The sequence below is a fragment of the Grus americana genome, chromosome 29 (genome assembly GCF_028858705.1).
Source record: "Grus americana isolate bGruAme1 chromosome 29, bGruAme1.mat, whole genome shotgun sequence".
NCBI classification, from domain to species: Eukaryota; Metazoa; Chordata; class Aves; order Gruiformes; family Gruidae; genus Grus; species Grus americana.
In genome coordinates, this window is record NC_072880.1 from 2,677,158 (window position 1) to 2,705,020 (window position 27,863).

Below are 27,863 nucleotides of genomic sequence, written 5' to 3' on the forward strand. Positions count from 1 at the left end.
GGGGTCCCTCGCTGGGCGCGTCGCGCTGCTCGGGGGACACTCGGCTGCAGGGAAGGCAGAGCAGAGATAGGGAACGTGGGCGAGCCGATCGGGGTGATCGCGTGGAGAACAAATCCCCTCTCCAGCGGGGATTTCAGAAATCCAGGGGTTCAGAAACTCCACGCACCCGTTCAGAGGCGTTTTGGGGCACGCCACGGCCGCCATCCCCACGCTCTTTTGCCCCCCAACTCTACAGCAGAGCAGGAGCAGCAGCGGTTTGACTCCGGCTCAACAAGAGCAGCTCCGCGTGCCCAGTCACCGCACGAATCGGCAGATCCTCAGGATTTAACACTTTTTTTTTTTTTTATTGCATTGAAATATTTACCGCGCTTACGATACAAGAAATAAGAAATCGTCCAAGCAGAATACTGTGCGCTGCTCCCCCCCCCCCCGTCCCAAATGTCGCTTTGAAGTTGAGGGAAGAAGGAGCAGTTAAAAAAGGTGCTAAAAAAAGAAAATAATAATAATTGCTACGTGTGGTACCTCTCCGCGCTGCAGCCTGGCCGCGAGCCACGCCACCCCTCGCTGCGGGACTTGGGAGATGAGCTGGGCTGCAGGGAGTGAAGCCTGTTGGGACGCTCGCGAAGCGGCAGGTACATCGCCATAGAGGTTCCAAATTAAAGTATACATTTAAATACATAAATAATTTGTGCAATGGGCGATGCGTCGTTCCCCAGAGACGACGCAACCTTCATTTAGTCCTCGCGTAGAGAGAAACAGGGAAGTCTTTGGAGTTTTATATGTACAAAAGCTGCAACTGAAAATATAGATCATCTATTCTCTGTACAGGTCCGCACTGGAAATATTTAAAAGGAGGAAAACAAATCTACATTAATAATTTTTTTTTTTAAAAAATACATCGTAATTACAACCGAGAGCGCACTGTCACTAGAGGGACAAGTAGGAGGCGACAGCGTGGTCAGGGCACCCGGGTCCCTCGCTGCACCCCATCCTCCTCCAACGCAGCCTCTGCTCCCCCCCCCCCACCTTCTGCCGTGAAAAACGAGGAATAATTTCCAGTCAGGACTAGGAGGCCGCCCCAGCCAGCCCCAGCCTCGCTCGTGGGGTCCGCGCGGGCTCTTTGATAGCCGTAGCCGAATCCTACGTAATACAAACGGTTTTAAAATACTTCTTTAAAGCCAGGGGGAGTTTGGTTAACCAACCCCCCGGCCCACATCCCGACGCGCCGAGGAACACGGACGCAGCCGTGGGACGCGTCCTTCCTAACGGAGGTGGAGCGAAAACCACCGGCGCGAGGCTGCGTGTGGGAGGGAAGATTCCCTCCATCGAGAGGGGAGGGACACAACCGACGGCTTCCAGCCCCGGGCAGGGACGCCAATCCGAAGGCAGCTACCGGGAATCTGCCCCGGGAGAGGGAATGACGGCCGTCGGCACGGGTTTAGTCCAGGGAAATGATGTCCGGCCTGCAGCCCGGGAGCGCCGCGGTGGTGCTCATCGTCCCGTTGTGCCCGCGGCTCTCCCGCAGAGCGCTGGTGGAGACGATGCTGCTGATGCGGCCGCCGGCCTGGCCGCCGGCGCTGTGAGATCCCGCCATCACGGGGACCAGGGGATTCATGTTTAGGAAGGGGCTGGATGTGCCTCTGTACTGAAAGAAATGGTTGAGCGTATCCTGCTCATCCAGAGAGGTGATCACGGAAGGGCTGTAATGCTGCCGAGCGAAGGGAAAACCCCGGTCAGCTCCCGCTGTCCCCAAAATCCCAGCCCCCAGCCCCACGCACCCACAGAGAGGACAAGTCTCTCGGGAACACGGAGGAGCGGTCGCACAGGGATCGCGCCGAGCTCCCCAGAGAAACGTACCAGTTTACCGAGACCCCGAACCGTTAAGACCCACTGCCTCCTGTCAGCGCAACCCAGGACAAGCGCGGGCTTCAGGGGCGAGAACGGCAGAGAAGAGCCGCGCGGCAGCGGCGAGAAATAAAGCCCAGCTCAGGGGAAGGTGACAGAGCCTACAGCAATCACCCCGAAAAGCCACACACGTGCAGGGATCCCTGCCCTCTGCTCGGCCGCGCAACGCCGACAGGACAAATCAATTCTCAGCGACCGTCGCCAAATCTCTCTGCTTTTTACCGTGTCAGGCGATGCCCACAGAACCGTCCTACAACAGTTCTCACAGAGGAAGAGGATGGAGGAGGAGGAGGGTTGGCTGAGTGAAGAGGGATGTATTTGCCAGTCTGTAGATCTGGCAAGGAGAAAAGAAAAACAAAAAGGAGAAAAAAAAAACCCCCGACCCAAAAACCCCAGCCCAACTTACCTGATTTTCACTTTGAAGGAAGGAAAACAAATCCAGACCTAGAAAAATAAAAAGGGGAAAAATAAATCTCTCGATGGTAAATAAACTTCTGGCAGGAAGGGGAGCCCAGCCGCGCTCACGGAGAGACAGAAACAGACGGGTTGAGACTGCTGCCGAGCGCACGACACCACGGTTCTGTCAGCTCCAACGCCAGCTACAATCCCTCTGCAACTCATCGCGCAGCCTCGGCGGCGAAACAGCACAGGGCAAATTAAACCTCGCTTCTCTGGAGCTGCCGTGGGGGCTGGCACCCAAACCAGGTTCCAGCCAAGCTCAGCAAACCGCGAAGGGCTGGGTCGGCACAGCCCCGACCGCGCTGGTGACACCGCGACACTTCGAACCGCTCGGCAAAAGCTGCTCAAACGAACTCCATCAGACGGCAACCGCGCGGGCATCAAATCAGGCACGAGGAGGGACGCGCGGACTGCACGCAGGACGGAGCGGTTATTTTCAGGTCTCTACCGCTGACCTGAGCTGGACTCCAGCCCGTCGCTTCATCTCTCTGCGTAGCAGCATCCCTGCCCGTAAAACCAGGCTTTAAACGCCCGCCTTCCCGGGGACAATCCAGGCCTAACTCACTCCTGTACGCACCCGGGGATCCCCAGACCGGCGGGTTCCTGGGAATGGTTTGTTATTTACTACTCGGGACACGAGCCTCTCTTTCCTTCTGCTGGGTTAGGACACAACCCATCTCACACCCTGCCAGCCAGGAACAAGAAGAACCCCCAAAAAGAAGCCACCGCCTCATTTCCTCAGCAGCGCTGGGACACACTGAGCGCTGCCAGCCAAAACCCAGGTCGCTCCTAACGGATTTCAAGCAATTCTGTCCGTCAAGATCCCCTCGAGAAATCTCTCCGGAGTCGTGCCCCAGGAGGAAGAGGTGGTCTAGTTTCCTTCTTCCCTCTTCTGTGTTGGGCCGGTGAACTTGTCACTCAAAAAAATACTCGCTCTGTCCCACAGCAGCTGCCGGGCCAAGACAGACTACGCGTGCGAGTGACCCAAAGGCGTCCACAGCTCAGCGGAAGAGAAGGCCGATAGAGCCGGCTCTTAGTCTGGTGAACTGGTACGATCGCGCCTATCGCTGCCAGAGGTCTTTGGTGTTACCTTGAAGCTCGGAGGGCATCTGGTAGGAAGGACGGTAGTCAGGAATGGGGAGGTTGGGGAGATAGTCGCTGCCGAGAGCTGCCATGGGAGGACTTCGAAGCACAGATGACGGCTGGTGATCGATACTCAATACCCTGAAACAGAATACAGACCCGAGGGACCTTAACAGCAGCGGAACAGCGTGCTGAGGGCAAAAAAACCACCTCTCACCCTGATGCTACCACACCTACAGCAAAAGCAAGCCCTCCCTCCTCCCGTCACCTCGCCCAGGGACAGAGCAGACTCAGATCTGGTTATTCAGGGAAGGAACCGAGCAGAGAGCAGGAAGGAAAAGAAGCCAAAGCCCAGCAAAGCGGGGAGGGTCGGGTTCCTGCGCTGCCTTACCCCTTGGGCCCGGCTGTCGGAAGAGCCACGCTGGAGACGGGGCACTGCTTCTTGGCAGGCGGCTCCTCCTCGTCCGACGAGCTGTCCAGAGTGAGATCAATAACCTCCACTTTTTTTTTACCCTCCGAAGCGTTCTTGCCCTCGGAGCTCACGGTGTAAAGGGAGCTGGCTGCGGAGGAAAACCAGCGATCAGCTTCAACTGCTGAAATGGAGACGAGCGAAACACCACCGCCTCTGCAAGCGCTGCAACCCCGCGACGTACTCAGGGCTTCTAAACAGCTCGTAGCAAATCCACGCCCCATCCCAGAACAGAAGCGTCACCCCCACACTAACAGTCAGGTCCCCGTAGCCCGCCTGGAATTAATGCTGCAATTTCAAGAGGAACCTGCATTTTTCTTGCTTTTTCTAGCACTTACTCCACAGCGGTGTGTAAGTGCCTGTCATGCTCCTGGTATTCCAAATACCGGCTCCCAGATGGGATCCAAAATGCTCCAGATGTTGCTTTGTAGATGTAAATGTTGCTTTGGCAAAAAAAAAAAAAAAAAAAAAAAGTGGTGACCATAGGTCCCATACCTTCAATCCCACTGAATGCAGACGTCTGGCACACCTCCTGGTTCTCCTTCTTCGGCTTCATGGGACACCAGGAGCCATCCTCCATGAACTGTATCTCATCGCAGTCCGTACAGGAGTTCAGGATTTCCATGAACAACCTGCCGGGTGAGAGCACAAGCTGGGGAGAGCAAACACTCCAAGGACTCGCGCGTAAACACGGGGACGGCAGAAGCGACACGGGGCCGACGGTGCTCAGGAGATGGGTTAAAGGGGGTACAAAGAATTTCTATTCTAAAAATCTGTGCCAATGTCACCTGCAAGTTTAGTTTTATGACGAGCTGTTCAGTGTACATAGGAGGGCTCTGTTCAAACCCGGTAAAGCAGGTTCCCCCATGACTGCCTCTGCAGAGACTGCCAGCGAGGAAGCCAAGATTTTGACAAAGGCTTCTTGTTGTTCGGGAGAAATCTCTCCGGATTGGCATCAAAGCAGTTTAGGGAATGAAAAAATCAATTTTAAGTTGTTTGAGGCTGTAAGTTGTCTATATACGCTAGCATCAGAGGATAAGCCTTAAAAGAAAAACATTATCCGGGCTAAAGACTACAGAAGAAGCCTGTTCAGCTCACCCGTCGATTATCAGGTTGTCGTATGGGGCTTTCTTATCGCACACAGGACAAGTCCAGGTGGGTTTCTTCTCGTTCATTTGAAGATAGAGCGCTGCATCGAAGCACTGGAGGTGGGTGCACGTGATGGCTCGGCAGGGCACAGTCAGCCTCATCTTACCCAGCTAGGGGACAAGAAAGAAGAAATGAAGTTGGTTTTGTACAAACCGCCTCTCCAGCGCCACATCAAGCCAGCGGTGTTATTCCCTGTTTATTCCCTTTTCTCCCCTGCCCAACGCTCTAGCGTGTTTAGCAAGGCGCACGTTAAACTAAATGTCAACGAAGAATTAATGTGTGAGAGAAAACAAGCTTTCCTGAGGGTATTTTTGCCTTTTCTTTAAGTTTTTTAAGCTCGCTTCCACCTCAAACACATGCTAATAGCAAAGGTGAAAGACAACAATCAGGTCAGAAGACAGTTCAGGCCAACGATCTCGGCAATTTTTTATTGGGTTTTTTTTTTTTTTTAGGCAGAAAATAAAGCGATTCTGCTTTTATTTAAGGAATCAAAGCCGGTTTTTCAACAAAAGCAGGGCTGCAGCGGCACTAGCTCTCCTCTCACTCCAAAGCATTCGTACAGCAGTAAGGTAAAGCGGGAAGCTGTTCGCAAAGGCCTGTCTGAGAAAAAGGAACAAAAACGTAGAAACCTACTGGACACATCAGGGAAACTCGTAAGCTCGTTGTAGCTATCTCACTGTCAGGATCAGCTGTTAGTTTTTCTTTGACTGAAAGAAGAGGAGGGGAAAAAAGGTCTCCTGTCAACATCCTCCTTCTTTTACATGCATAAATACGTACAGACACGATTTATAATTTGCAGCGTGACACTTATTATCCAAATTACAGGCAGGTAACGCTTACGACAGCAGACGTCGTTACTATTAGGTTAACAGCTCTGGCAAGAGTCTCCTTGGCTCGATGCAGCACAAGGAGACAGTCCCGACCTTAAAGATTCTACTGTGAAACGACAGCGTGGGGAAACAGCGTTCAATTGGAGCAGTAAGCAGTGCCGGCTCCGCTCCCGCTGCCGCTCACGGGACAGATGTTTTGGAAGTATCACGCCAGAGATGGGCGGCGATCAGAAGAAAAGTTCGATTTAGAGCTTTGTTGAATGGCGTCACCGAGAAATAATCCGTAATCTTTACAATCCTTACCTTCCCATCAACGGGACGCAGCGGGAGCGCGCGGGTTTGCGAGAAGGGACGCACACAAAGACCCGCGCTGCCCTCGCTCGCTAATTCAGACCTGCTCCCTCTTTCCAGGCTCGGCACCGGATCAGATCAAACACGGTTCCACCTTCACCGGCGGTACTTACTCAGGGCTCGCGAATGGTCTGGATTTCGGATGCCCTTGGCTCTCAGCTTCTGCAGCAGCGTTACTGACGTCAGCTGCTTCACCAGGTACACCGACAGAGAGTAGTTCTGTTGAAAAGAAGTTGAAACTGCTCAGACGTAGAAAAACCCACCGGAAAGGAGAGGGACTTCTGGATCCACATCGCTTGATGCTACTGCCACAGCGACCTTGATTCTGCCTCGCAGATGCGAGGCTGCAAAAAAAAAAAAAAATGGTAGTAAAGGAACAGCAGCAAATGCGAAAGGGCTTTCGCCTCACTCACCCTGCCAAACTCCGAGGACCAGTTCACTACAATCGTGTTGGGGACAGTTGCCGAAAGCCGTGCCAAGGGAGTGATGTTGACGGGGCGGCTGGGTCGTTTCGGCTCTGCGCCGTTTTTTGTGGGCGGGAGATAACCCTGCAAAGAAAGAAGGAGTACCTGATGTACCATAAATTCTCTCCGAGGTGTAAGGCCACGCACAAGAATCTACAAACCCGATTTCTTCATGTACCTCAAGGCATTTCATGTCACCCCAGAGCTTGTAGGAGAATTTCTCTACAAATCTCAAAGCAGTACATTATTATTCCTCAGCGTCAAGAAATGGAGAATAAAGGTTCCCTCTAATATCCGTACGCTGAGGAGCGCACTGGAATCCCATCATAAGCCGAACCTCTCCACAAAGACGGAACTGTCGGTCTGGGATGTGCTGTGCACAAACGGCGTTGAATTAAAAACCAAATCCTGCCCGCGTCAACGAGGCTGGGAAGCTAAAAAAATGACATCCCATGACAAATCTCACATCAATCTCATTTTCCCTTCATTATATCCACATTCCAACTTGATTAGAAAGCCATCCCGTTCTTCAGCCCGAGACTGCCTTTTCTGTAATTCAGAGAGATTTACACCAGCGTGCTGGTTTTTTGGTCATCGCCGTCAGTCAGACCGGGCAGCTCGAGACTGATTCAGCAGCCAACTGTCACTTTAAGCAGAATTAAACAAAAAACCACCAAAAAAAAAAAAAGCGTCCCCGTTGAGCTGCTGTGCCACAGGAACAGCTTTGCAGCTGCAGATGACTCACCCAAATGAACGCAAGAAACCTTCTCTGAGAGCAGAAGCTGGGGGGGGACCCTTTAGCTATCTTGCATCTCACATGCACTTCCCTATTCCCACCCCACGAGGCCGGAAACGACTTCTTTCTATTTTTCTTTTTCTTTTTCTTTTTTTTTTTTTTTTTTTTAAAGCAGCTTACTAATTGTCCCGGCCAAAAAGCAGACAAAACATTTGAGGTAAAAAAAACAAATTAAAATAAATGCAAATCTCTAAAAATATTACGGGAGTGGCTGAGAGGATCAGGTCGTTCTGCAGGTTGGGTTGCCAAAGGTGCCAGCTGTAATGGAGCGGAGCCAGCGTGGGACAGCTGACAGGGAACTGGCCTAAGACCGTCAAACCTCTTTTCCTAGGTGTGACACAGAATCGCGTCCCTTTTGGACTGTACACTGGGGCAGAATATAATATTTCTGATTATATTTTTAGGTATTACGCAGGGCAAAAGACCCCAGCCCTGAGTGGAGCATCCAGGTCTTCCTGCAATGCGAAAAACTAAAGGCAGCATCGTTATTCCATTAATCTCAGATTTTACTCTGCATTTTTATTATCAAGTTTCTTCTCAAAAGAGGCATGCCAAAGGAAAAAAAAAAAAAGAGAGGGAATCTGCTGCTTTAAAAAAAAAAAAAACCCCAAACCCAGGCCCAAACTTTGCATATCTTTCTAGTTCCAGACCACACTCCTTGAATCAAAGAGCAGTTTTCATCACCAATCCACAGCCCTGTAACGCAAAATCAGTTTTACACTAACCACACCGTTTCTTCAAGTCAGTCTTTAATCTCCGGATAATACATTCCCACTGCACTCACTGGGAGCTGCAGCTGCATAAAAGGGCAGACTTTACAACGTATTAAGACGAAATAAGATTTACTTACAGGCAGGGGACAGAGTTTTCCATTGACCTTGACAAATAAATTAGGAGGGAAGTAATCTTCTTGGGGACAGCTGGTTTCACACAAGCAAAACCTAAGAAAGCAGGAGGGAGAAACTGGCAAGTGAGTGGTGACACTCGCAAAAAATGGCAGCCAAACTTCCCCGTAAAAAGGGAAAAAACATTTTCCGAGCAGAACAGATCGACAGCTGGAAAACACATAAGCAGCTCAACAGCCCTACACGTGCGTCAAAGCCTACGTGCGGCAAAAACAGTAAGAAAGACAGAAAAACACCAGCGACTTAAAACAGCGCGCACGCTGTGAAGCACGCAGGGGAAGGGCTGGTTTTATTCAGCCCAGATGACAATTTTGGCTATCCGGAATCGCGGTTTCAAAGGCAAACCGTATTTCTTTGGCCTAAGGGTGTGTCCACGTGCAACTTCACCTATAGGTTCTGCAGCACTTCCAGAGGAAAGGAACTACATCTCTTTAGGTCACCCAACACGAGCACCTGAGTGTCCCGCTGTCGGCCGGGATAGAGTTAATTAATTCTTCCTGCTTGGACTCTCTCAAAGCTCATCCACCACCGCTCGACATCCTACCGTTGCCTTCCTCATCATAAAGATGTCAGCGCCAGCAACCCAGAACGGGCTCCGATTCAAACCCTAATCCCATTTCATCAGACGGCCGCGCGCTCTATTTTTTCCTCAAAGGAGGGTGCTCCGCCAGAGACGACTCCCCACGCCGAAACCGCAGTCCTGCCGCGTAGCCGTGAGTCAGACGGTGACCTTGGCCGGCTTTTTCTGGGCTGCCGGATCAAGCCCTGGCACATCAAGATGATGCCGGGCCACACCGCCGATGTTCTCGAAAAATAAATCTGATCTTATTGTTTTTTAAGCTCTCTCTGCTCGCCAAATAAAACAAAGAATAAAATTGAGAGTTAATCTTTTCCCTGCTTGGGAACACGAGAATACCACATACACTGAAGCATGTCAGCAAGAGAGAAGAAATGGTTCCACCATCGTTTTTAAGTCCTAAAGTTTGCTGAATAAGGGTTTACTTCTCCCCAGGAGGCTCCAGAAAGAAAATACTGCTGGACTATTTGGTAAACTCTGTTTCATCTCCAACATCCAAAACGTACAGACTGAAATCGGTCCTTCCAAGACGCACACGGTGTTGTTTTGCACTACAGAAGAGGCATTTCCAAGCATCCACCCCCCAATGCATTTCAGGGAACAGGGTGCCCGTGTGCTTCGCTCCACCAGCTCCGTGCGCAAGAGCGGAACAGATGGACACAGTGGGAAAACAGCGACGTAAAGCCCCAAATCAGAGAGGCAGCATCACCGAATCATAATTAATATAGAGCGCCCTCCTGAAAACCAACAGGCTCCCTTTTTAATTAAATCAAAGTCTTGACTTTCAAACAGCCGCTTTCCTTCAGGCTTCCAGATATCACATCTAAAGCCCTACGTTCCTCATCGCTTTTTTCCCCTGAGAGTAGAGTACTGATTCTCTGTCTCTTTGCCAAGTTCAAACCCCCAGTGAGAAAATTTAACATTTTTTTAACCCTGCCAAGGGTTGAATGTTGGGCAAGAGCCTCCTCAGTTCCTGTTCAGGGCCGCAGGACAGCAAGGGCAGGCACTTAAACAATCCCCCCGGCACTGACGGCAAGAACCAGAGGGTAATTCCTGAAGTGCTTTCAAGTATTTTTCTACTCACACTCTCCAACATGTCTGGCATTTTCATGAGTAATAATGTGGTGGATATCAAAAAACGTTCGAATTTTAAGGTAAGGTAGTTTTTGTCTCTTACTCCGCCTTTTGCAATGGATCTGCCAAAAGGCAAATAATTAAAATGGAGAAGAGAAAGAAGCGAGTTCTAGATAAGCGTGCAAAACTTGTGCAAAACTGAGAGAACTCATGTGCAAGGCTGTGTTGCCCGTGCCAGCCAAGTGCCACCCAGAGACAACTCGCTCAGACTCGCCGAGTTCAGAAAGACCCTCGTGGGTTGGTGTTGCACAACGTGGTTTATCAGAGGCTCCCTCCCGTATAGAAACCCGGCGTTCAGAACGCAGCAGCAAACATTTTAAATTCCCTCTGAGTAAATCGACACACAATTTCAAGCCAAATCAAGGGCTAAAAGCGTGATCGAGCAAAATCAACGACAAACGAACACGAGCTCAGGGAACAGGACTTAATGGGTTCATTAAAAAGACCTTACCTTAATTGCACCTGTATAGTGTAATCACATTTGGCACCTGGTAAGATATCTCTGCAACAGAAAAGGTGTTAAGACTGTCAGCAGCGCTTAACAGAGAATTACAACTGCAACAGCGTAATGTTTTAGTAAATTATATTGATATCGATATGTGTTAATTGTATTTTGAATAAAACCAGTGTAGCTGAATTGTAAAAACAGGTAAAACCTGCGTGAACTAGGAGGCAAAATTCCCAAACAAGGACAGAAAGCAAAAGCCCATCGGACAGGAGAGAGAATGGCCGGAAAAGGAGAAAAATCAACCTCAAAATTTCTTGCTGCTGCTGAATTTTAAGAGTATAATGCCAACCCCTGGCTTGCCAATGCAAACACGTGATTGTAGTCCTAAATTTTGGGATGAACTAGCACATTTTTATCCAAATCCCCGTATTTTCTTTCCTCCGTACAATAATTCCACTCTCTCCCATTTTTCCTCCCGACTCCGCTCTCCATTCTGCCACGGAAGAACCTGCAGCCACGGCAGGGAAGCCACACGCACGACACCGTTTCGCTTACCGGGAGGTGAGAATCTGTTGAACTTGCTGGGGGGTTAAAGCAAAGGTGAAGTGAGCTTCCTCAAACCGCTGACTGTTCATTGAGGCTGAAGAAGAGAATTTAAGACAAATTAAATCATCGTTAAGTCATTCTTATACCTGCAGGCGCCAAGCACTAAAAGCAGAAGGCAATCCCTCGTCAAAATTAACCGCAGTTCCCGTGCAGGGACCCTCCAAGACGGTGTAACCAAGCTTCAGGTCTGTCTTTCAAGGTAGACAATCAGCTTCCAGCATTTTACTTAGAAGGAAAACTCAGACCTGCAATGTAAGGTGGCTTGCACAGACAGAAAAAGGTGAGGAAATCGGGAAAACCCGCCCACTCGCTCTCCTGGGTCTGCAACAGCCTCCCAAGTCCACGATGAGCCGCACGGCGCTGCCCAAGGGAATGCCAGAGGTCAGTCATTGCCTTAGAAATTACAATAATTCCCGTGGTTATGGAATAAGTACAGTTGCCGAACAATAAGCAGGCATTGCCGTTTTCTCCTCAGGCACACGGACAGTCACGGCCTATTTAGAGAAAACTAGCCATGCCCTTGATTAAAAATAAACACGCAGAGAAACCCACCTAAGGGGAGAATCGAGAGTTTTACAGGAGGGTTAGTGACGAGCACAGTGAAAGCGTTTGGTGCGAGATACATGTAAAAAGAAAACAGTATTTCCCCCCTCTCTTAACCAAGTTAGCAGTTCTTTTGCGCCTGAGCTTCTCCCTCAGCAAAACTGGCAGGTGTCTGCCTCCCTCACAACAACCCTGAGTTATTTTATTAATATTCGCACGGTATCGGTATCCTAGAATAAAGATCACTGACGGTGTAAGCCGATATAATTTGCAAAGAGCCGATTTGGCCTCTTCTGCCCTCGTTTTTGCACCCGTCGGGAGAGGTCCTGAGCAACAGCGGCTCCCGGCGAGAGAAGACGCAGCTGAGGACATTACGGCAGTGGCACATGTTAGCGTAAATCTCACGTTTTGATCCTTTATTTATTTGGTAACACTCGTTACGAGCCAGTCACAGCGCGAGCGTGCGAGGCGACTAGAGATGCGCAGAGGAGAAGGTTAGCTCCTGGCCTCCCCCCTGCCTCCCCCCCCCCCCAAAAAAAAAAAAAAAAAATCATTCGAGCACAGATTCCTCAGTGGGGCGAGGGGGTTTTGCTTCTCCAGTCTCCTGCAGCTCAGGAATTCGAGGCATGCGAGGCCCTGAGTTTCCTGGCAGATGACCTGCCAGAGCTTCCCCAAACTGGAGAAATTCGGAGGAATTTTGACCATCTTAGGACTTTCTGTCTGAGCCCTGTGCTCCTCGATGACAAAATCCTGCTCCAAACAGAGCTGGGGTAAAGCCGCTCGGTGTCAAAGCGGTTCTAACCAATATCTGCAACTTTCTCTGTCCTCCACCGCCTCCATTTATAATCAATAACCAACTTCCACCTTACAACCAATTTACAACCAGCGTTACTGCACCGTTGGCAGCCTTCATCGAACCCAGAGAGGAACACCGACGTCTCCAAAATTCACTGTAACGCAGCTAGAGGTTTGGGATAGGATGGGGAGTGGGAAAACCAAAGCCTGGATCTTCCTCACATGCAGCAAACGGAGCGTGGATGGACCAGGAGGCTTTATCATTAACCCCCTGTCACTGTCTTCACCCATTGCTACCCTCTTCATCCCTGTTTTCATTATTTCTTACGACTTACCACTTATTTCTGGCATTTTTCTGACGCTGCGGCCTTCATATCTGGATAGGTATAACAAATTGCCCCACATAACTAAAATAAAAGAATGGGAAGGGGACGTTCACACAGCTAAAGGGAGGAGAAAGATGCAAACCACCAGAAGCCAAAAATAAAAGAAAAAGCCTGTAATCCCCTGGGAATCGCAGGAAAAACTCTTTCAAGTTCAAGCACCAACACATAAGCAAAGGAGTTTTATCAGGGTTTCTTTTGCAAGGCGAGTATCCCATTTCAGGGAAGAGGCTTAACCACCGGTTGTAGGAGAGATTGAACAAAGCCAAACCAAAGAAAAGGCAATTTTTAGCAAAACAGTAACAAAACCAAACCCTCCAGAAAAGCTCATGGGTTTTGGTTGGAGTACAGACACGCTTAGCTCCGCTTTAGCAACATTACTATGTTTATACGAAAGAAAAACAACCCCGAATCCAAGCAAAAACCAGTTAAAAGGCCTAAGATGGGTGGATCTAGTCTGAAGAGGCCAGAAGGGCTCAACTTAAAGTAAAAATACAACTTATAACTTATTCTAAAGACCAGAACAATCCTCCCTTCTTGGACTCAAAGCACCACAAGTGCACCAACGCTTCCAAACCCACCAGCAATTACCGGGCTCGCTCTGTACGGTATTTTTAAAGATTACAGCAAACACACAACTTTTCTGGAATGAGACAAAACCCCCCAGCATTTTCTTCTCCCCGTTGTACAAATGGGGAAGCATCGGCATCCTTGTCGAGAAATAAGTGGCTTTGCCCTTCTGCACTACCCCATTTCTGCTCTTATTTAAGATCCCCGTTTGCTTCCTGCCCAACGTCAAGTTTTCTTATCGACACAGAGCTGACCTCATGTCTACAACCTTCAAGCCGGATGGCAATGCCTAAAACCGTTCGTTCATTTTATATACTGGAAGATTTAGGACTACATTTTTGTTAATAATTAAGACTCAAAGGTGGCAGAGGATTTTGCTGTAACATCAAGTGTTTGTAAAAATAACAAACCCACTTTTCATAATTAACTCTCCTGGCATTCACTAATTTGTTGGGAAGCCCATGCCAACCGAACCGGGTTTTTATTCTCTCAGGACTGGGACCCACACGCTGACGTACCGGCTTCACAATTAAGAACATCATCCTGCCTCTATCAGGTGAAAACAGTAAATAATCCAAAACTTACACACACTTAGAAAAGGTGTCAGCTGGGAGAGAAACACCCTTTTCCACGCAAATAAATTTGGAACGAGACTGTTTAGAACGTACCTAACGTGGTGGGTTTTATCAACTCATCGTAGACGTCGTAGAAGGGCAACCTCTTCATCTTGACATCCGGATGGACGGGATGGATGGGCGGCGATAGGTGCTGAACGTCTGCCTCGTGTTTGGGTCCCAGCACGGGTACCGGAGGCAGCAGAGCCGCCGGCACGGCGGCGGCGGAGCTGTGGTCATAGGGCAGGTGACACACCGTGCCCTGCGTCAGCGCGGTGGCCGAGGGCAGCTGCCCTGCCTGAACGTGGAGCATCGATAAGTCCGAAGGGGTTAAGATCTTTCTCGGGAACCTCCGGCGGTAAAGTTCTTTAATTTTCATCTGGACGGCCGGGCTGCAGCCAGATTTCAGCAGCTGTAACGCCTTTGTGAGAAGTTCGTGCTTCCTTCCACTTTTGTTCCTTCCAGCAAAGCCCAAGAGAACTTGTAATTCCGATACCCTAAAGCTCATCACCATATGCTGCAAGAAAATAAAACAATCACCGTTACAATCGCTCTGCGAGCAGATGCGATCCAAAAAACAAGCCATGGGTTCACTAAGGAAGATGGTGGAGGCCTTAAAAGAGACACTGTCACGTTTGAAGTTCCCCTGTCCTCGTCCTCAATAACTCGCCAGTAGCAGAACCGTAAATATTTAGATTTGTTTTTACTTTTAGATACTTTGCTCAGATCTGGAAATGCAAAAAAGTCGCATTCGCTTCCCAATTCGATGGACGTCCAAGCAGTTTCTGATACTCAAACGATGGTTAAATCGCCTTCCTGTCGAATAAAAACTGACAATTTCTTGTAGGGTCAACCTCACGTTTAAACTACAGCTTTTTGTACCTCTCTGGGTTTAAAGCTCTCACTTTTGAGAGAATTGTTCTCAAATTAGTTACAACTCCGTGGGGTTTAAATCCATGATTTCGGTTCCACGGAGAGGCTTCGTCTGGCTGCAGCAGAGCACCGGGGGGTAGAGGGGAAAGGTTGGCTTCTACGAGTTAAAAAAAATGACAAAAATCTGCAGTTCCTTCGATAAAAGAAACGCAAAATAAAAGCCGAAGCCTCGTCAGTTTATCAGGAGGGGTATTTGTGCCCGGATTGATTCTCAAACCCAACAGAGCTTTCTTCCTTCCTGACAGGAACACCTCGACTTTACAGACCAAGTTTTCTAGAGTCGCTTCAAATACCACATTAATTAAACACCTCCATAATCTACAGGTCAAGCTTATTAGATAGTTAATTGATTCTGGTCTATGCACCAAGAGGTTTTAAGGCAGTTTAATTCACTGTATCGGGATTGTGTTACCCACGCAGCATCTCAGGAGGACAACATGACAGATGTTGCGCTTCCCCGTGGGGAAAATACAAAAAAAAAAAAAAAAAGGGAAGTATTTGGTAAAGCTATCAAAGCCAGCTCCATCATTACAGTAAGGGCTGTTTTCGTGTAGAAAAAACCCTGTAGGTCGCACAGGATTTGCCTATTACCTTTGCTGGGTGATAAATTCAAGAGAAGAACGATGAACTTTATTTATTTTTTTTTTCCCCTTTTTGGAGCTGGGAGGATTTGTTAGAAGCGGGAAAGCTCCGTCATCGAAGAGGAAAAAGCTCGACTTGGGGTCTCTAAACTTTGACAGTGCCTGTTTTAAATACCTCTCGGAAAAGATACATTAAGGATTCACATTTATCCAATATTCATCCCTCCCCTCTTGTGACAATCGTTGTAAAGGAACCGACCTCTTCCCACATCCATTATTCCCACAAAATCCTCCGGACAGAGTCCTTCAACTGGCAGAAGATCAGTGTAGCATGGCTCACCAGCACGAGATTCACATTTATCATTAAAAAAACCACTCGCATTCGTGACCTAGGATGGCTGTGTCACCACCGCTGCGGCAGCTGTGGACTCTTATCTACCCCCGAAGCTTCTCCGATTACTGCTCAAGGTATCGGAGCAGCGGAAAAAAAATTCTCTTTATTGCCCTAAGAGATGGCGATCGAGAGATCTCAGAGGCTTGGGTAGCGGCTGGATCCGCAGCAGACTCGATTCCCATCGTGCCGCTGTTGAACAAGGCACGTCTGCAAACCTCTTCCCTTTCCAGGGGAGTCACCGTTCGGTCTTTTAAATAAAGGAAAGCGTCTTAAGCCAACCATGGGCTTTATAAGGAGAAATCATTTAGTTTCTAACTGGCCCGTCTTGCTTTTTGCAATGAGACACAGATGGTAAAAAGCTTAAACAAACTCCTGGCGAGGAAACCAGAAAAGGGGTTAGGGGAGATGGACGAGGGAAAGGGAGAAGAGATTCAAAAATAAACTGAAAAAGCTTCAAATAATGCCAAGCTCCACCAAAAAGAGCTGGCGCCTGGGGGGCCGAACCCCAGAGATGTAAACCTGCACGCTGAGCTACACCTAGTCTTAAACTGCAATTCCTCCACAGGGATTTATCCGCAGAGGGAGCGGAGCAGAAAACATTACAGACACTTCGCCCTGCGTCGTGCTTGGCTTTACCGTTTGCTAAACTATGTCCCCAAATCGCAGGATTACGGACGCGGTTGCCAGAGCTCGACTTCCGCGCCGTCCCAAGTCACCTAATTACAATTATCGGATCCAATTTCCCCACTGATATTGTTAACGTTTTGCCACTTGATAGGGCTCCCGTTGTAGTCAGGCTTAAGTTTTAGGGGAGGGAGAAAGATCACATCAGAAAGCTGTATCAAAATTTGGACAGGGCACTGCTGGAAAGATTACGGACATGTATTACTCCAGAGAATTATGTTCTTGCTGCGGCTGGCTGCCAAAAAGGTGCCAGTTCCCAAAGGCTTACTGTTCCCAGCACGGGGAAGGGGGCAGGACTCCTAGGCCACTTCAGCCAGCTAAGACCTATATTCCAGCCTGTGGGGGGAAAAAATATTAAACCGCCAACAAGAAGAAAAAATAGAAAAATAAAAATCAGCTTTGGAATTAGTTACCAGGGGCAATTTCATATTCCACAGTCTGGTGGGCAAAGGTGGTGACACACTCTGACTCCTAAAAAAACGAGAAAAAGAGAGTGGGGGGAGATGAAACCCCATCCAGCTGTGAGTGCTGGTGCAGCACTACCATGTTACACGCTCTCTGCTCCCTCCTCCCGTACCGCACCCCAAACCTGCCTCCGCGCCGTCCCCTCTCCTGCCTGTGGTTATATTCTGCTCCCCTGCCTACCCCCAGCATCCTTCGAGGCTCTGAACCGCTCCGGCTCTTGGCTCTCCCTTCCTTGGGGGTTTCTACCTCTCTTCTCCACGGCTCTGCACCTCCGAAGCCCCCTGAGCTCTTTCGGCCCCCTCCTCTTGCGGACAAGCCCACCACAGTCGACAGCTTCGCCCGCCGCTCAGGGCGCAAAGGTCCAGACCCCGGCACCCCCCCTACGGCCCCTTCGCCCCGGTGGTCCCTGCTCCTTCCCCCCATAGCTCTGCCCCCGAGGCAGGACCCCATGGCTCACCTCAGCCCCCCCACACACCCCAAGCCCAGCATCCCCATCCCTCCCCACACCGGCTGCCCCACAGCCCCACATTTCACTCCCCCCCGCCGCGTCCCACCCCGGCACTGCCCTAACCCCTCGCTCTGCCACCCCACAGCCCCCTGCTCCTGCCCCGCACGTCCCCCCTGCCTGTCTCCCAAACACCCCAGCCCCACACACCTCCTCGGGCCCACCGCAGAGTCCCCCAGCCCCACATGGCCCCCTGGCACCATGCATCCCCTCACTCTCCCGTACCCCTGCAGCCCCAGGCTGCCTGATCCCCAGACACCCCCTCAGCCCCACAGATCCCCTCAACAACCCCTACTAGCCCCCCATCCCCACAGACCCCTCAGCCCCACACTGTCTGACCCCACAGACCCCCTCAGCCCCCACAGATCCCCTCAACAACCCCTACTAGCCCCCCATCCCCACAGACCCCTCAGCCCCACAGACCCCAGACTCCCTCAGCCCCACACTGACCCCACAGACCCCTCAGCCCCACACTGTCTGACCCCACAGATCCCTCAGCCCCACAGATCCTCTCAACAACCCCTACTAATCCCCCATCCCCACAGACCCCTCAGCCCCACACTGTCTGACCCCACAGATCCCTCAGCCCCACAGACCCTCTCAACAACCCCTACTAGCCCCCCATCCCCACAGACCCCTCAGCCCCACACTGTCTGACCCCACAGATCCCTCAGCCCCACAGACCCTCTCAACAACCCCTACTAGTCCCCCATCCCCACAGACCCCCTCAGCCTCACACTACCACACCCCCACATACCCCTCACCCCCACACTACCTGACCCCTCAGCCCCACAAACTCCCTCAGCCCCACACGCCCTCTCAACAACCCTCACACATCCCCTCAGCCCCACGCTGCCTGTCCCCAGCCCCCTCAGTGCTCGACTGCCCTCAGCCTCCCCGTCCCCGCACCCCTCAGCACCCCCCAGCACCCCTCAGCCCCGCACAGCCGCTCCCCCGGCTCCCTCCCGCCCCGCCGCACCTTCAGCTCCGCCGCCTCCGCCATCTTGGGACATGGCAGCCGCCGCGCAGGGACCGAGGCAAACTCCGCGCCCCGCCGCGGCCGCACGACGCAGGGGACGGGAAGCGGGGGCGGGGGCAGGGAACGTCGCGCAACTCCACGACGCCGCGCAGCCGCGACGCCGCGTCCACCCCCTTCGCCACGCCCACTTCACCTGGCCCCGCCCCCGGGCGGGATGGGAGGGGCTGCGCCCGTGCGGTACGGGGCGTGTGACGTGTGGGGCGTGTGACGTGTGGGGAGTGTGACGTGACGTGTGGGGAGTGTGACGTGTGGGGCGTGTGACGTGTGGGGCGTGTGACGTGTGGGGAGTGTGACGTATGGGGAGTGTGACGTGTGGGGAGTGTAATGTATGGGGTGTGTGACGTATGGGGCGTGTGATGTATGGGGCGTGTGACGTATGGGGCGTGTGACGTATGGGGAGTGTGACGTATGGGGAGTGTAATGTATGGGGTGTGTGACGTATGGGGTGTGTGACGTATGGGGCGTGTGACGTATGGGGAGTGTGACGTATGGGGAGTGTAATGTATGGGGTGTGTGACGTATGGGGCGTGTGACGTGTGGGGAGTGTAATGTATGGGGTGTGTGACGTATGGGGCGTGTGACGTATGGGGAGTGTGACGTATGGGGAGTGTAATGTATGGGGTGTGTGACGTATGGGGTGTGTGACGTATGGGGAGTGTAACGTATGGGGCGTGTGACGTATGGGGTGTGTGACGTATGGGGAGTGTGACGTATGGGGCGTGTGACGTATGGGGAGTGTAATGTATGGGGTGTGTGACGTATGGGGAGTGTGACGTATGGGGCGTGTGACGTATGGGGAGTGTAATGTATGGGGTGTGTGACGTATGGGGAGTGTGACGTATGGGGCGTGTGACGTATGGGGAGTGTAATGATGTATGGGGCGTGTGACGTATGGGGCGTGTGACGTATGGGGAGTGTAATGTATGGGGTGTGTGACGTATGGGGAGTGTGACGTATGGGGTGTGTGACGTATGGGGAGTGTAATGATGTATGGGGCGTGTGACGTATGGGGAGTGTAATGTATGGGGTGTGTGACGTATGGGGAGTGTGACGTATGGGGCGTGTGACGTATGGGGAGTGTAATGATGTATGGGGCGTGTGACGTATGGGGCGTGTGATGTATAGGGACTGGGCTGTATGGGGACGGGGTTCTATAGGGACCGGGCTGTACGGGGACAGTGCTGTATAGGGACCGGGCTGTATAGGGACAGGGTTCTATAGGGACCGGGCTGTATAGTGACGGGGTTCTATAGGGACCGGGCTGTATAGGGACCGGGTTCTATAGGGACCGGGCTGTATAGTGACGGGGTTCTATAGGGACCGGGCTGTATAGGGATGGGGTTCTATAGGGACCGGGCTGTATAGGGACCGGGTTCTATAGGGACCGGGCTGTACGGGGACGGGGTTCTATAGGGACCGGGCTGTATAGTGACGGGGTTCCATAGGCACCGGGCCGTATGGGGACCGGGCTGTTCCAGCATGGGGCTGGTGCTGTACAGGACCAGTCCTGGCCCGAGCTCTGCCCAGCACCACCTCCCATCCTGCCCGGGGCCGGGGGCTGACCGGTGCCCGCGGTGGGGGCCGTGAGCCCTGCGGGGCGTCGCACCCCACGTCCCACCAACCCCCCCCCGGGCACCCCGATGGGGCACGACCCCCCCCCCCCCAGCCGGGACCCCCCCCACCGGGGCCGAATCCACCCTGCGCCCGGATGCAGACGGGGACGCGGGACGGGGACGTTGCGGCTTCTCCAGTTTAATGGCTCGGGGGGGGGGGGGGGCGACGGGCCCGGCCCCGATCCTGCCCCTCACTCCTCGGTCCGCAGGATCCGCAGCAGCATGGCGTGCACCCCCTCGTCCATGAACCCCTGCGGGGAGGAGAGCTTCGCCGTGGGGCCGGATCCGGCCACTCGGGGGGGACCCAAATTCGGTGCCGGGCTCCGAATTTGTATTTTCCAGCATCGCAACCAAAATTGTCCGTGTCCCCCCCCCCCCCCTTCCATGTCACCCCGAACTGAGGGGGACGCGGGGTCCCACCTGGGCAGCGTTGAGCAGGTGGGTCCTATAGACCGCCACGATGTCCCGGTGGTTTTTCTGCTGGACCTGGGTTGGAGAAGAGGAAGGTGGGGGGGGTGACGAAGAGGAAGGTGGGGGGGTGATGAAGAAGAGGGTGCCGAGGTGCCGGCGGGTGACGCCGGGTGCTGGCACCCACCTCCAGCTGGAGCTGGAGCCGGGCGCTCTGGCTGCGGAGCCCCAGCACCTCCGCCGACAGCTTCTCCGTCTCCGCCAGCAGCTTCTTCATCTGGGGGTGGGTACCGGGGGGGGCAAATCGGGGTGCTGGTGGGGACTCCCCGTCCCACCCCGGCGTTGTGCCTTTGGTTCCCATCTGCCCCCCCCCCGTCTCCCCCGAATTTGGCCGAAAGGTGAACTGGGGTGGGAGGAAGCTCCTGGTCGCCCCAGTGTCCCCGGGCAGTCCCTGCCCCCCCAAATCTGGGTCCCCCTGGGGGCGTCGGGCTGGTGAAACGCTGGGGTGGGGGGTGATGGCAATGGGGGGACGGGAGGGATGGGGGGGGACGGCCACGGGGACAGCGATGGGGGGGATGGGAAGGGGACGATGATGGGGACAGCGATGGATGGGAAGGGAATGGGGATGGGATGGGGACAGGGATGGGACGGGGATGGGAAGGGGACGATGAGGATGGGGACAGCGGTGGGACAGGGATGGCGATGGGATGGGGATGGGAAGGGGATGAGGATGAGGATGGGGACAGCGATGGGATGGGGACAGCGATGGAACGGGGATGGGAAGGGGATGATGATGATGATGATGATGGGGACAGCGATGGGACGGGGACAGCGATGGGCAGGGGATGGGAAAGGGGGGATGATGATGATGATGATGATGGGGACAGCAATGGGATGGGGACAGTGATGGGATGGGGATGGGAAGGGGATGAGGATGATGATGGGGACAGCGATGGGACGGGGACAGCGATGGGCAGGGGATGGGAAAGGGGGGATGATGATGATGATGATGATGATGGGGACAGCGATGGGACAGGGACAGCGATGGGAAGGATACAGTGATGGAAACAGCCCCCGTCCCCGTCCCCGCCAGCCCACGGCGCAGCCCAGCCCCTACCTTCCCCTCCCTGTCGCGGCAGGCCCGGGAGAGCTGGCCCACGCTGGCCCGCAGGTTGCCCACGCTGCGCTCCAGCCCCTCCGCCTTCTCCCGCAGCTCCCGCGCCTCCCGCTCCCGCTCGGCCGCCCGCGCCTCCGCCGCCTCCTTCGCCCGCTTCTCCTCCGCCGCCGCCGCCCGCCACCGCTCGGCCTTGGCCCCCGGCCGCTCGGGGAGCTCCCGGCCACGCAGGGCGGCGGCGACGGTGCCGGTGAGCGGTTCCGGCGGCCGCGGCGCACGGAGACCCGGCGCCGACCCCAGTTCCTCGACCGTTTCTCCCGGCGCATCCTCCGGCTCGCCCCGTAGCCCGGCCCCGGCATCCCCATCGTTCTGGGGGGCTCCTTCACCCGGGGCGCCCTTATCCTCCATCTCTGCAACGAGTTGCAAGGCCTCGTGCTGGGACCTCACCAGCCCGTCCAGCTTGCGGTGCAGCTCCCGCAGGATGCCGGCACCGGCGTCCCCGGCCGCCTCCCGCGCCCTCTCGCCCACCCCATCCCGCAGCGCCGCCAGCTCCCGCCGCTGCCCCGCCAGCCTCCGCCGCAGCCTCGCCGCCTCCTCCCTTTCGACCGCCAGCTCCCGGGCCAGGGCGGCCGCGCCGGGACCCTCCAGCGCCGATTCGGCATCGGCGTCCCGCTCCCGCAGCCCCCGCAGCTCCTCCCGCAGCCGCTCCCGCTCGCGGCCCAGCCGGGCCAGCTCCCCCAGGAGCATCCCGTTGCTCTCCTTCAGCTCCAGCATCTCCCTCTCCAGGCTCCCAGCCTCCCTCGCCACCTCCGCTTGGCTCTTCCCGCCCGGAGCCGGCTCCGCTCCGGGCACCGGGCACCGCGAAGGCGCCGTCACGGCGAGCGGCCGCGGGAGGTTTTCCAGGAGGACGCGGGATCCCTCGAGCATTTTGGCGTGGGTCTCGTCGGCACGGCTCAGCGCCTGCTCCAGCCCCACCACCATCTTCTCCCAAGCCGCCAGGCTTTTCCGGACGGCGTCGGCCGACACCACCTCGTAGTGCAGTTTGCTCCGCAGAGCTTCCTCCACCTCCTTCCGCAGCCCCTTGCTCCGGGTGCAGGCGCTCGCCTTCGCCGCCCGCATTTTGGCACACTCGTCCCCCAGCCAGGTCAGGAACGGGGCCAGCGCCGGCGCCCCGGCATCACCGTCCGGCCGCGCCGCCGTTTGGTCTCCTCCATCCCCCTCTTCCTCGGCCATCTTCCTCTTCCTCAGCTCCCCCAGGTGCTGGGCCAGGAGGGCCAGGCAGGCATCATCCTCATCCTCCGGCCCACCCCGGGCTTCGCACCCGGGCAGGAGCCGCGCCAGCTCCCGCACCCGCTGCCGGATGCTGTCGGTGGCGGCCGCCAGCCGCTGGCATTCCTGCGTCTTCCTCGCCAGCCGCTCCTGCAGCCGCCGCGCCCGCCGGGCATCGCACCCATCCTGCTGCTCTTCATCCTCCTCCTCCTCCTCCTCCTCGCTCTCGCTGCCCGCGGTCCCCTCTCCCCAGCTTCCCACCTGCGACGCGGAGTCCCCGGCACCGGTGCCGTTCTCTGCCAGGATGAAACGACCTTCATTTTCCTCTTTTTCCCCTTTTTCCCCTAAAATAAGCAGCCGGGCGAGGCCGGATGGGTGATGGGGGGGGACGGGACTCACCTCGCCCCCCGCCGCGGACGCCACGCAGGAGCCGCCGGAGCGTGCGGCTGGGGGTCTGTCCCGCGTAGCGCCGGCGGTCCTCGTCCCCCATGGCCGCCCCGTGGCTCAGCAGCAGCTCGGCCGACTCCAGGCTGCAGCGCTCGCAGGCCAGCATCAGGGCGGTCCTGCGGGGCCGGCGACACGGTGACGACACGATGGCACGGCGGCGCGGCGGCACGATGGCACAGTGGTGCCACGGTGGCACGAGGGCGCGGCGACGTGATGGCGTGACGGCACAGCGGTGCCGCGGCGCAGCGATGGCGCGGCGGCACGACGGCACAGCGACACGACGGCACAGCGACACGATGGCGTGGCGATGGCACGGTGGCACAGGTCCCTCCTCACCCCTTTCCCCCCCCCCGCCCAGGGACCGCTCTCCGCAGCGGTGGCTTTCCACGGACACCTGGGTCCTTTGGGGACAGGGGACAGCGCCGGAGCATCTCCGCGGTCCCCATGGAGCAGAGCCATCGAGCCATCATCGCCCTGGGCATGGGGGGACAGGGACACACACCCCCCCCCCCCCGTCACCCCCAATTGTCCTAGCAGCGTCCCCCGTCCCCGCGGCCACTCACTTCTCGTCCTTGTCGGCCAGGTTGGGGTCGGCCCCTCTCTGCAGGAGCTGGGCGCAGATGGCAGCGTGGTTCCCCCGCGCCGCCAGCATCAGGGGGGTCTGCCCGTGCTGCGGGGGGGGGGGACACACGGACGGGGACACGTGAGGCGTCGTCAGCCCCCGCCGTCACCCCCTGGCACCCCCCCGCCGGTCCCCACTCACGGCGTCGGTGACGTCCAGGAGGGCCTCGTGGTCGCAGAGCAGCAGCACGCTGGAGGCGCAGCCGGAGGAGGCTGGGGGGGCCGTGTCAGCGCGGGGGGGGTCAGATGAAACCCCCCCCCCCCCATATGGGCCGTCAGCGCAGCCCGGTGCTCTGGGCCCCCCCCAGTCCCGGCCTGGTTTGGGGACCCCCGGCACTCACCAGCCCAGTGCAGGGGGGTTCGGTTCTGCCCGTCCACGTGGCTCTCGTTGGCACCGTACTGGGGGGGGGGACAGAGGGCAGGGACCCTCCCCCAGCTGGGGACAGGACCCCGCATCCTGCCCTGCCCCTCCCCTTCCCTATTCCCATCCTCATCCTCATCTTCATCCCTGCCTCCATCCCCGGCCCATCCCTGTCTCTATCCCTGTCCCCATCCCTGTCCCCATCCCTGTCCCCATCCCCATCCCATCCCCATCCCCATCCCAGTCCCTGTCCCCATCCTTATCCCAGCTCCATCCCTACCTTCATCCCTATCTCCATGTCCAACTCCACCTTCGTCCCTGTCCCTGTCCCCATCCCTGTCCTTGTCCCTGTCCCCATCCCCATCCCATCCCCGTCCCCATCCCATCCCCATCCCATCCCCATCCCCATCCCCGTCCCCATCCCATCCCCATCCCGTCCCCATCCCATCCCCATCCCCATCCCCATCCCATCCCCATCCCCATCCCCATCCCATCCCCATCCCCATCCCATCCCCATCCCATCCCCATCCCCATCCCCATCCCCATCCCATCCCATCCCCATCCCCATCCCCATCCCCATCCCATCCCCATCCCATCCCCATCCCCATCCCATCCCCATCCCATCCCCATCCCCATCCCCATCCCCATCCCATCCCCATCCCCATCCCATCCCCATCCCATCCCCATCCCATCCCCATCCCCATCCCTATCCCATCCCCATCCCATCCCCATCCCATCCCATCCCCATCCCATCCCCATCCCCATCCCATCCCATCCCATCCCCATCCCCATCCCCATCCCATCCCATCCCATCCCATCCCATCCCCATCCCCATCCCATCCCCATCCCCATCTCCATCCCATCCCCATCCCCATCTCCATCCCATCCCCATCCCCATCTCCATCCCATCCCCATCCCCATCCCCATCCCATCCCATCCCATCCCATCCCCATCCCCATCCCATCCCATCCCCATCCCATCCCCATCCCATCCCCATCCCCATCCCATCCCCATCCCCATCCCATCCCATCCCCATCCCCATCCCCATCCCCATCCCATCCCATCCCCATCCCATCCCATCCCCATCCCCATCCCATCCCATCCCCATCCCATCCCCATCCCCATCCCATCCCATCCCATCCCATCCCATCCCATCCCCATCCCATCCCATCCCCATCCCATCCCCATCCCATCCCCATCCCCATCCCATCCCCATCCCCATCCCATCCCCATCCCATCCCCATCCCATCCCCATCCCCATCCCCATCCCCATCCCCATCCCCATCCCATCCCCATCCCATCCCCATCCCATCCCATCCCCATCCCATCCCGTCCCATCCTGTCCCCGTCCCCGTACCTGCAGCAGGACCTTGACGCACTGGGGCTGGCACCCGATGGTGGCCAGATGCAGAGCGGTGCTGCCTGCAAGAGACCTGTGGGCTGGGCACCGGCGGCCAGTGGGGGGGACACACACCGGGGACACGGCCATCAGGGACACCCCCCCCCCCCGGGGGACACCTCGCTTTGGGGACGTCTTCCCCGGCAGGGCAGGGCAGGGTGCTCCTCGGGGTGCAGGTCTGGGGCGCGCTCAGCCCTTCGCCATCACCCGGAGGGGACACGGGGACCGGACCCTGCCCCGGCTCAGACCTGACTGTGTGTGTGTCCCCCCCCCTCACCGTGCCAGGGGGTGTCCCCACGGCGTCCCCCGCTTACCGTCATCGTTCTTCTCGTTCACGGGGGCCCCGTGGGCCAGCAGCAGCGTCAGGCACTCGGTGAGACCCTTGGACGCAGCCAGGTGGAAGCTGGAGGAGGGCGAGAGGTGGCTGCGACCGCGGTCCCCATCCGTCACCCCAGGGACCCCCACACGTGTGACACCCCCCCCCCCCGCGGGGGGCTGACGTACGCGGATTGCCCCACGGCGTTGAGCTTGGCGGGCCGGGCCGTTTTGCGGGAGACGAGGGCGGACACCCTGCCCACGTCGCCCTTCTCCACCGCTTCCAGAAGCTTCTGGTCCTGCTTGTTCCAGCTCTCCACCTGGGGGGGGCGGGGGGCGAGCGGCTCCGGGGGGGCTGCGGGGGCGGGACCCCCACCGCCGGCCAGGGGAAACTGAGGCACGGTTTCTCCAGGCGGAAGGGCCGCGGCGGAGGCAGCGCTTTGGAGCTGACCCCTCTTTTGGGACGTGCCCCCCCACCACCCCCACCCCAAGCGCCTCCCCCTGCGGCGGTGTGGAGCCGTGCCTCAGTTTCCCCACTCGTTGGGGCGCTCCGTCAGGGACGGGGCGCTGGGGACCCCGAATTCCCCGCGGAGCCGGGCCCTGGGCACGGGCCGGGGAAGGCGAGGCGAGGCGGGCGAGCGTGTCCCTGCCTGCTCCTGCCCGGCTGGTTTGTCGGGCTGCGTCGCGCCACGCCGGGCTCCGCCGCGGTGCGGGGCGTGGGTGGGCACCGGGGGCCACGCACCGGCACCGGGGAGCAGGCCGGGCAGCGGGACCCGCAGCGGGGCTGGGTTTGGGGCAAGCTCCGGGGCTCGGGGCTCAGCATCGGGGTCGGGATCGCAGCCAGCATCGGGGCAGGACCGGCACCGAGCACCGCGGGCAGCCGTGGCTCAGGACCGGTGGGTGCACGGGGCCGGCTGGCAGCAGGGGGGCTGCAGCCCCCCCCCCAGACCCCGTGGCAGCACCCATGGGTGCAGGCAAGGCACCGCCACCGGGTGTTACCCCCATTCACGGGGGTGGGGAGGGTGCCACCACCCCTGGATGTGCCGGGGTCCCCCCCTTGGGGTGCGGGGCGGGGGTGTGCCGGGACTCACCGCCACCTGCGAGCTGGAGCAGGAGAACATTCGCTTCATGGCGGCTGCGGGGGGGTCCCCGGGGCTCCCCTACCCCCCGCCAGGCCGGGGTGGGTGCGGGTGCCACGAGCGTCGGAGGCGTGTGGGTGCGGGCGCCTTGGGTGCGCGTCCTCCGCCCCGTCGCCTCCCCACGCCCGGGGCTGGCTCGTGCCCAGCCCAGGCTCGTCCCGTCACCTCCCCGGGGACGAAACTGGGAAACCCGTCCCTGCCTCCCTACCGGCCCCCCCCCCCCCACCCCCGGGTACCCCCGCAACGGCGCCCATCACCCTGGTATCGGGCACCGCGCAGAGAGCGGCCTGCTGAGAACGGACACGCTCGGCTCATCCCGAGGGGACAAGGGAGGGACGGGCTGGGGACACGGGACAGCTCGGGGAGGGGGGGGGGGGGGGCACACAGACACCCGCCACCGCTCTCCCACACCGACGGGCGCAGGCTTGAGACCCGACGTACTCGCTGCACGGCTGAGGCCCCACGCACTCGGTGCATGCCACGGCTGCAGCGCCC

General features: G+C 56.7%; 2 protein-coding genes across 7 annotated transcripts; both read right to left on the bottom strand.

Moving 5' to 3' along the window:
• Positions 1–323: 323 nt before the first annotated feature.
• PIAS3 (protein inhibitor of activated STAT 3) lies at positions 324–18,800 on the bottom strand. Of its 6 annotated transcripts, none has more exons than XM_054806344.1 (15): positions 18,623–18,798; positions 17,087–17,144; positions 14,136–14,598; positions 11,126–11,210; positions 10,574–10,624; positions 8,357–8,447; positions 6,660–6,794; positions 6,360–6,465; positions 5,699–5,772; positions 5,015–5,175; positions 4,412–4,548; positions 3,839–4,007; positions 3,455–3,588; positions 2,312–2,349; positions 324–1,708 (listed from the first exon to the last, which is right to left on the bottom strand). In XM_054806344.1, exons 2-15 carry the CDS (start codon positions 17,099–17,101, stop codon positions 1,439–1,441), a joined length of 1,929 nt encoding a protein of 642 aa, XP_054662319.1. In that variant the 5' UTR covers positions 17,102–17,144; positions 18,623–18,798; the 3' UTR covers positions 324–1,438. The 6 variants fall into 6 exon arrangements, with proteins under 6 accessions (XP_054662319.1, XP_054662318.1, XP_054662321.1 ...); XM_054806346.1 differs by lacking the exon at positions 17,087–17,144 and adding an exon at positions 2,128–2,239 and having other exon boundaries at positions 1,569–1,708; positions 18,623–18,800; XM_054806349.1 differs by lacking the exon at positions 17,087–17,144 and adding an exon at positions 2,128–2,203 and having other exon boundaries at positions 1,569–1,708; positions 18,623–18,799.
• A 1,618-nt stretch (positions 18,801–20,418) lies between these two features.
• ANKRD35 (ankyrin repeat domain 35) lies at positions 20,419–27,359 on the bottom strand. The gene is made up of 12 exons (XM_054806000.1): positions 27,321–27,359; positions 26,419–26,549; positions 26,229–26,317; positions 25,873–25,937; positions 24,496–24,553; positions 24,297–24,367; positions 24,097–24,203; positions 23,486–23,649; positions 21,821–23,382; positions 20,891–20,980; positions 20,716–20,781; positions 20,419–20,546 (listed from the first exon to the last, which is right to left on the bottom strand). The coding sequence occupies exons 1-12, from the start codon at positions 27,357–27,359 to the stop codon at positions 20,487–20,489; spliced, it is 2,502 nt and encodes an 833-aa protein (XP_054661975.1). The 3' UTR covers positions 20,419–20,486.
• Between the last annotated feature and the right edge of the window lie 504 nt (positions 27,360–27,863).

Excerpts from the sequence above, each read along its gene's own strand:
- PIAS3 (XM_054806343.1), bottom strand. The coding sequence starts at position 18,646 with ATGGCGGAGGCGGCGGAGCTGAAG. Across the intron at positions 14,599-18,622 it reads CGGAGGCGGCGGAGCTGAAG|CATATGGTGATGAGCTTTAG; the intron begins GTGCGGCGGGGC and ends ATTTTCTTGCAG. Across the intron at positions 6,466-6,659 it reads GGTCCTCGGAGTTTGGCAGG|AACTACTCTCTGTCGGTGTA; the intron begins GTGAGTGAGGCG and ends TCTTTTCAACAG.
- ANKRD35 (XM_054806000.1), bottom strand. The coding sequence starts at position 27,359 with ATGAAGCGAATGTTCTCCTGCTCCAGCTCGCAGGTGGCG. Across the intron at positions 24,204-24,296 it reads TCCTGGACGTCACCGACGCC|CACGGGCAGACCCCCCTGAT; the intron begins GTGAGTGGGGAC and ends CCCCCCCCGCAG. Across the intron at positions 20,547-20,715 it reads ACCTGCTCAACGCTGCCCAG|GGGTTCATGGACGAGGGGGT; the intron begins GTGGGACCCCGC and ends TCCTCCCCGCAG.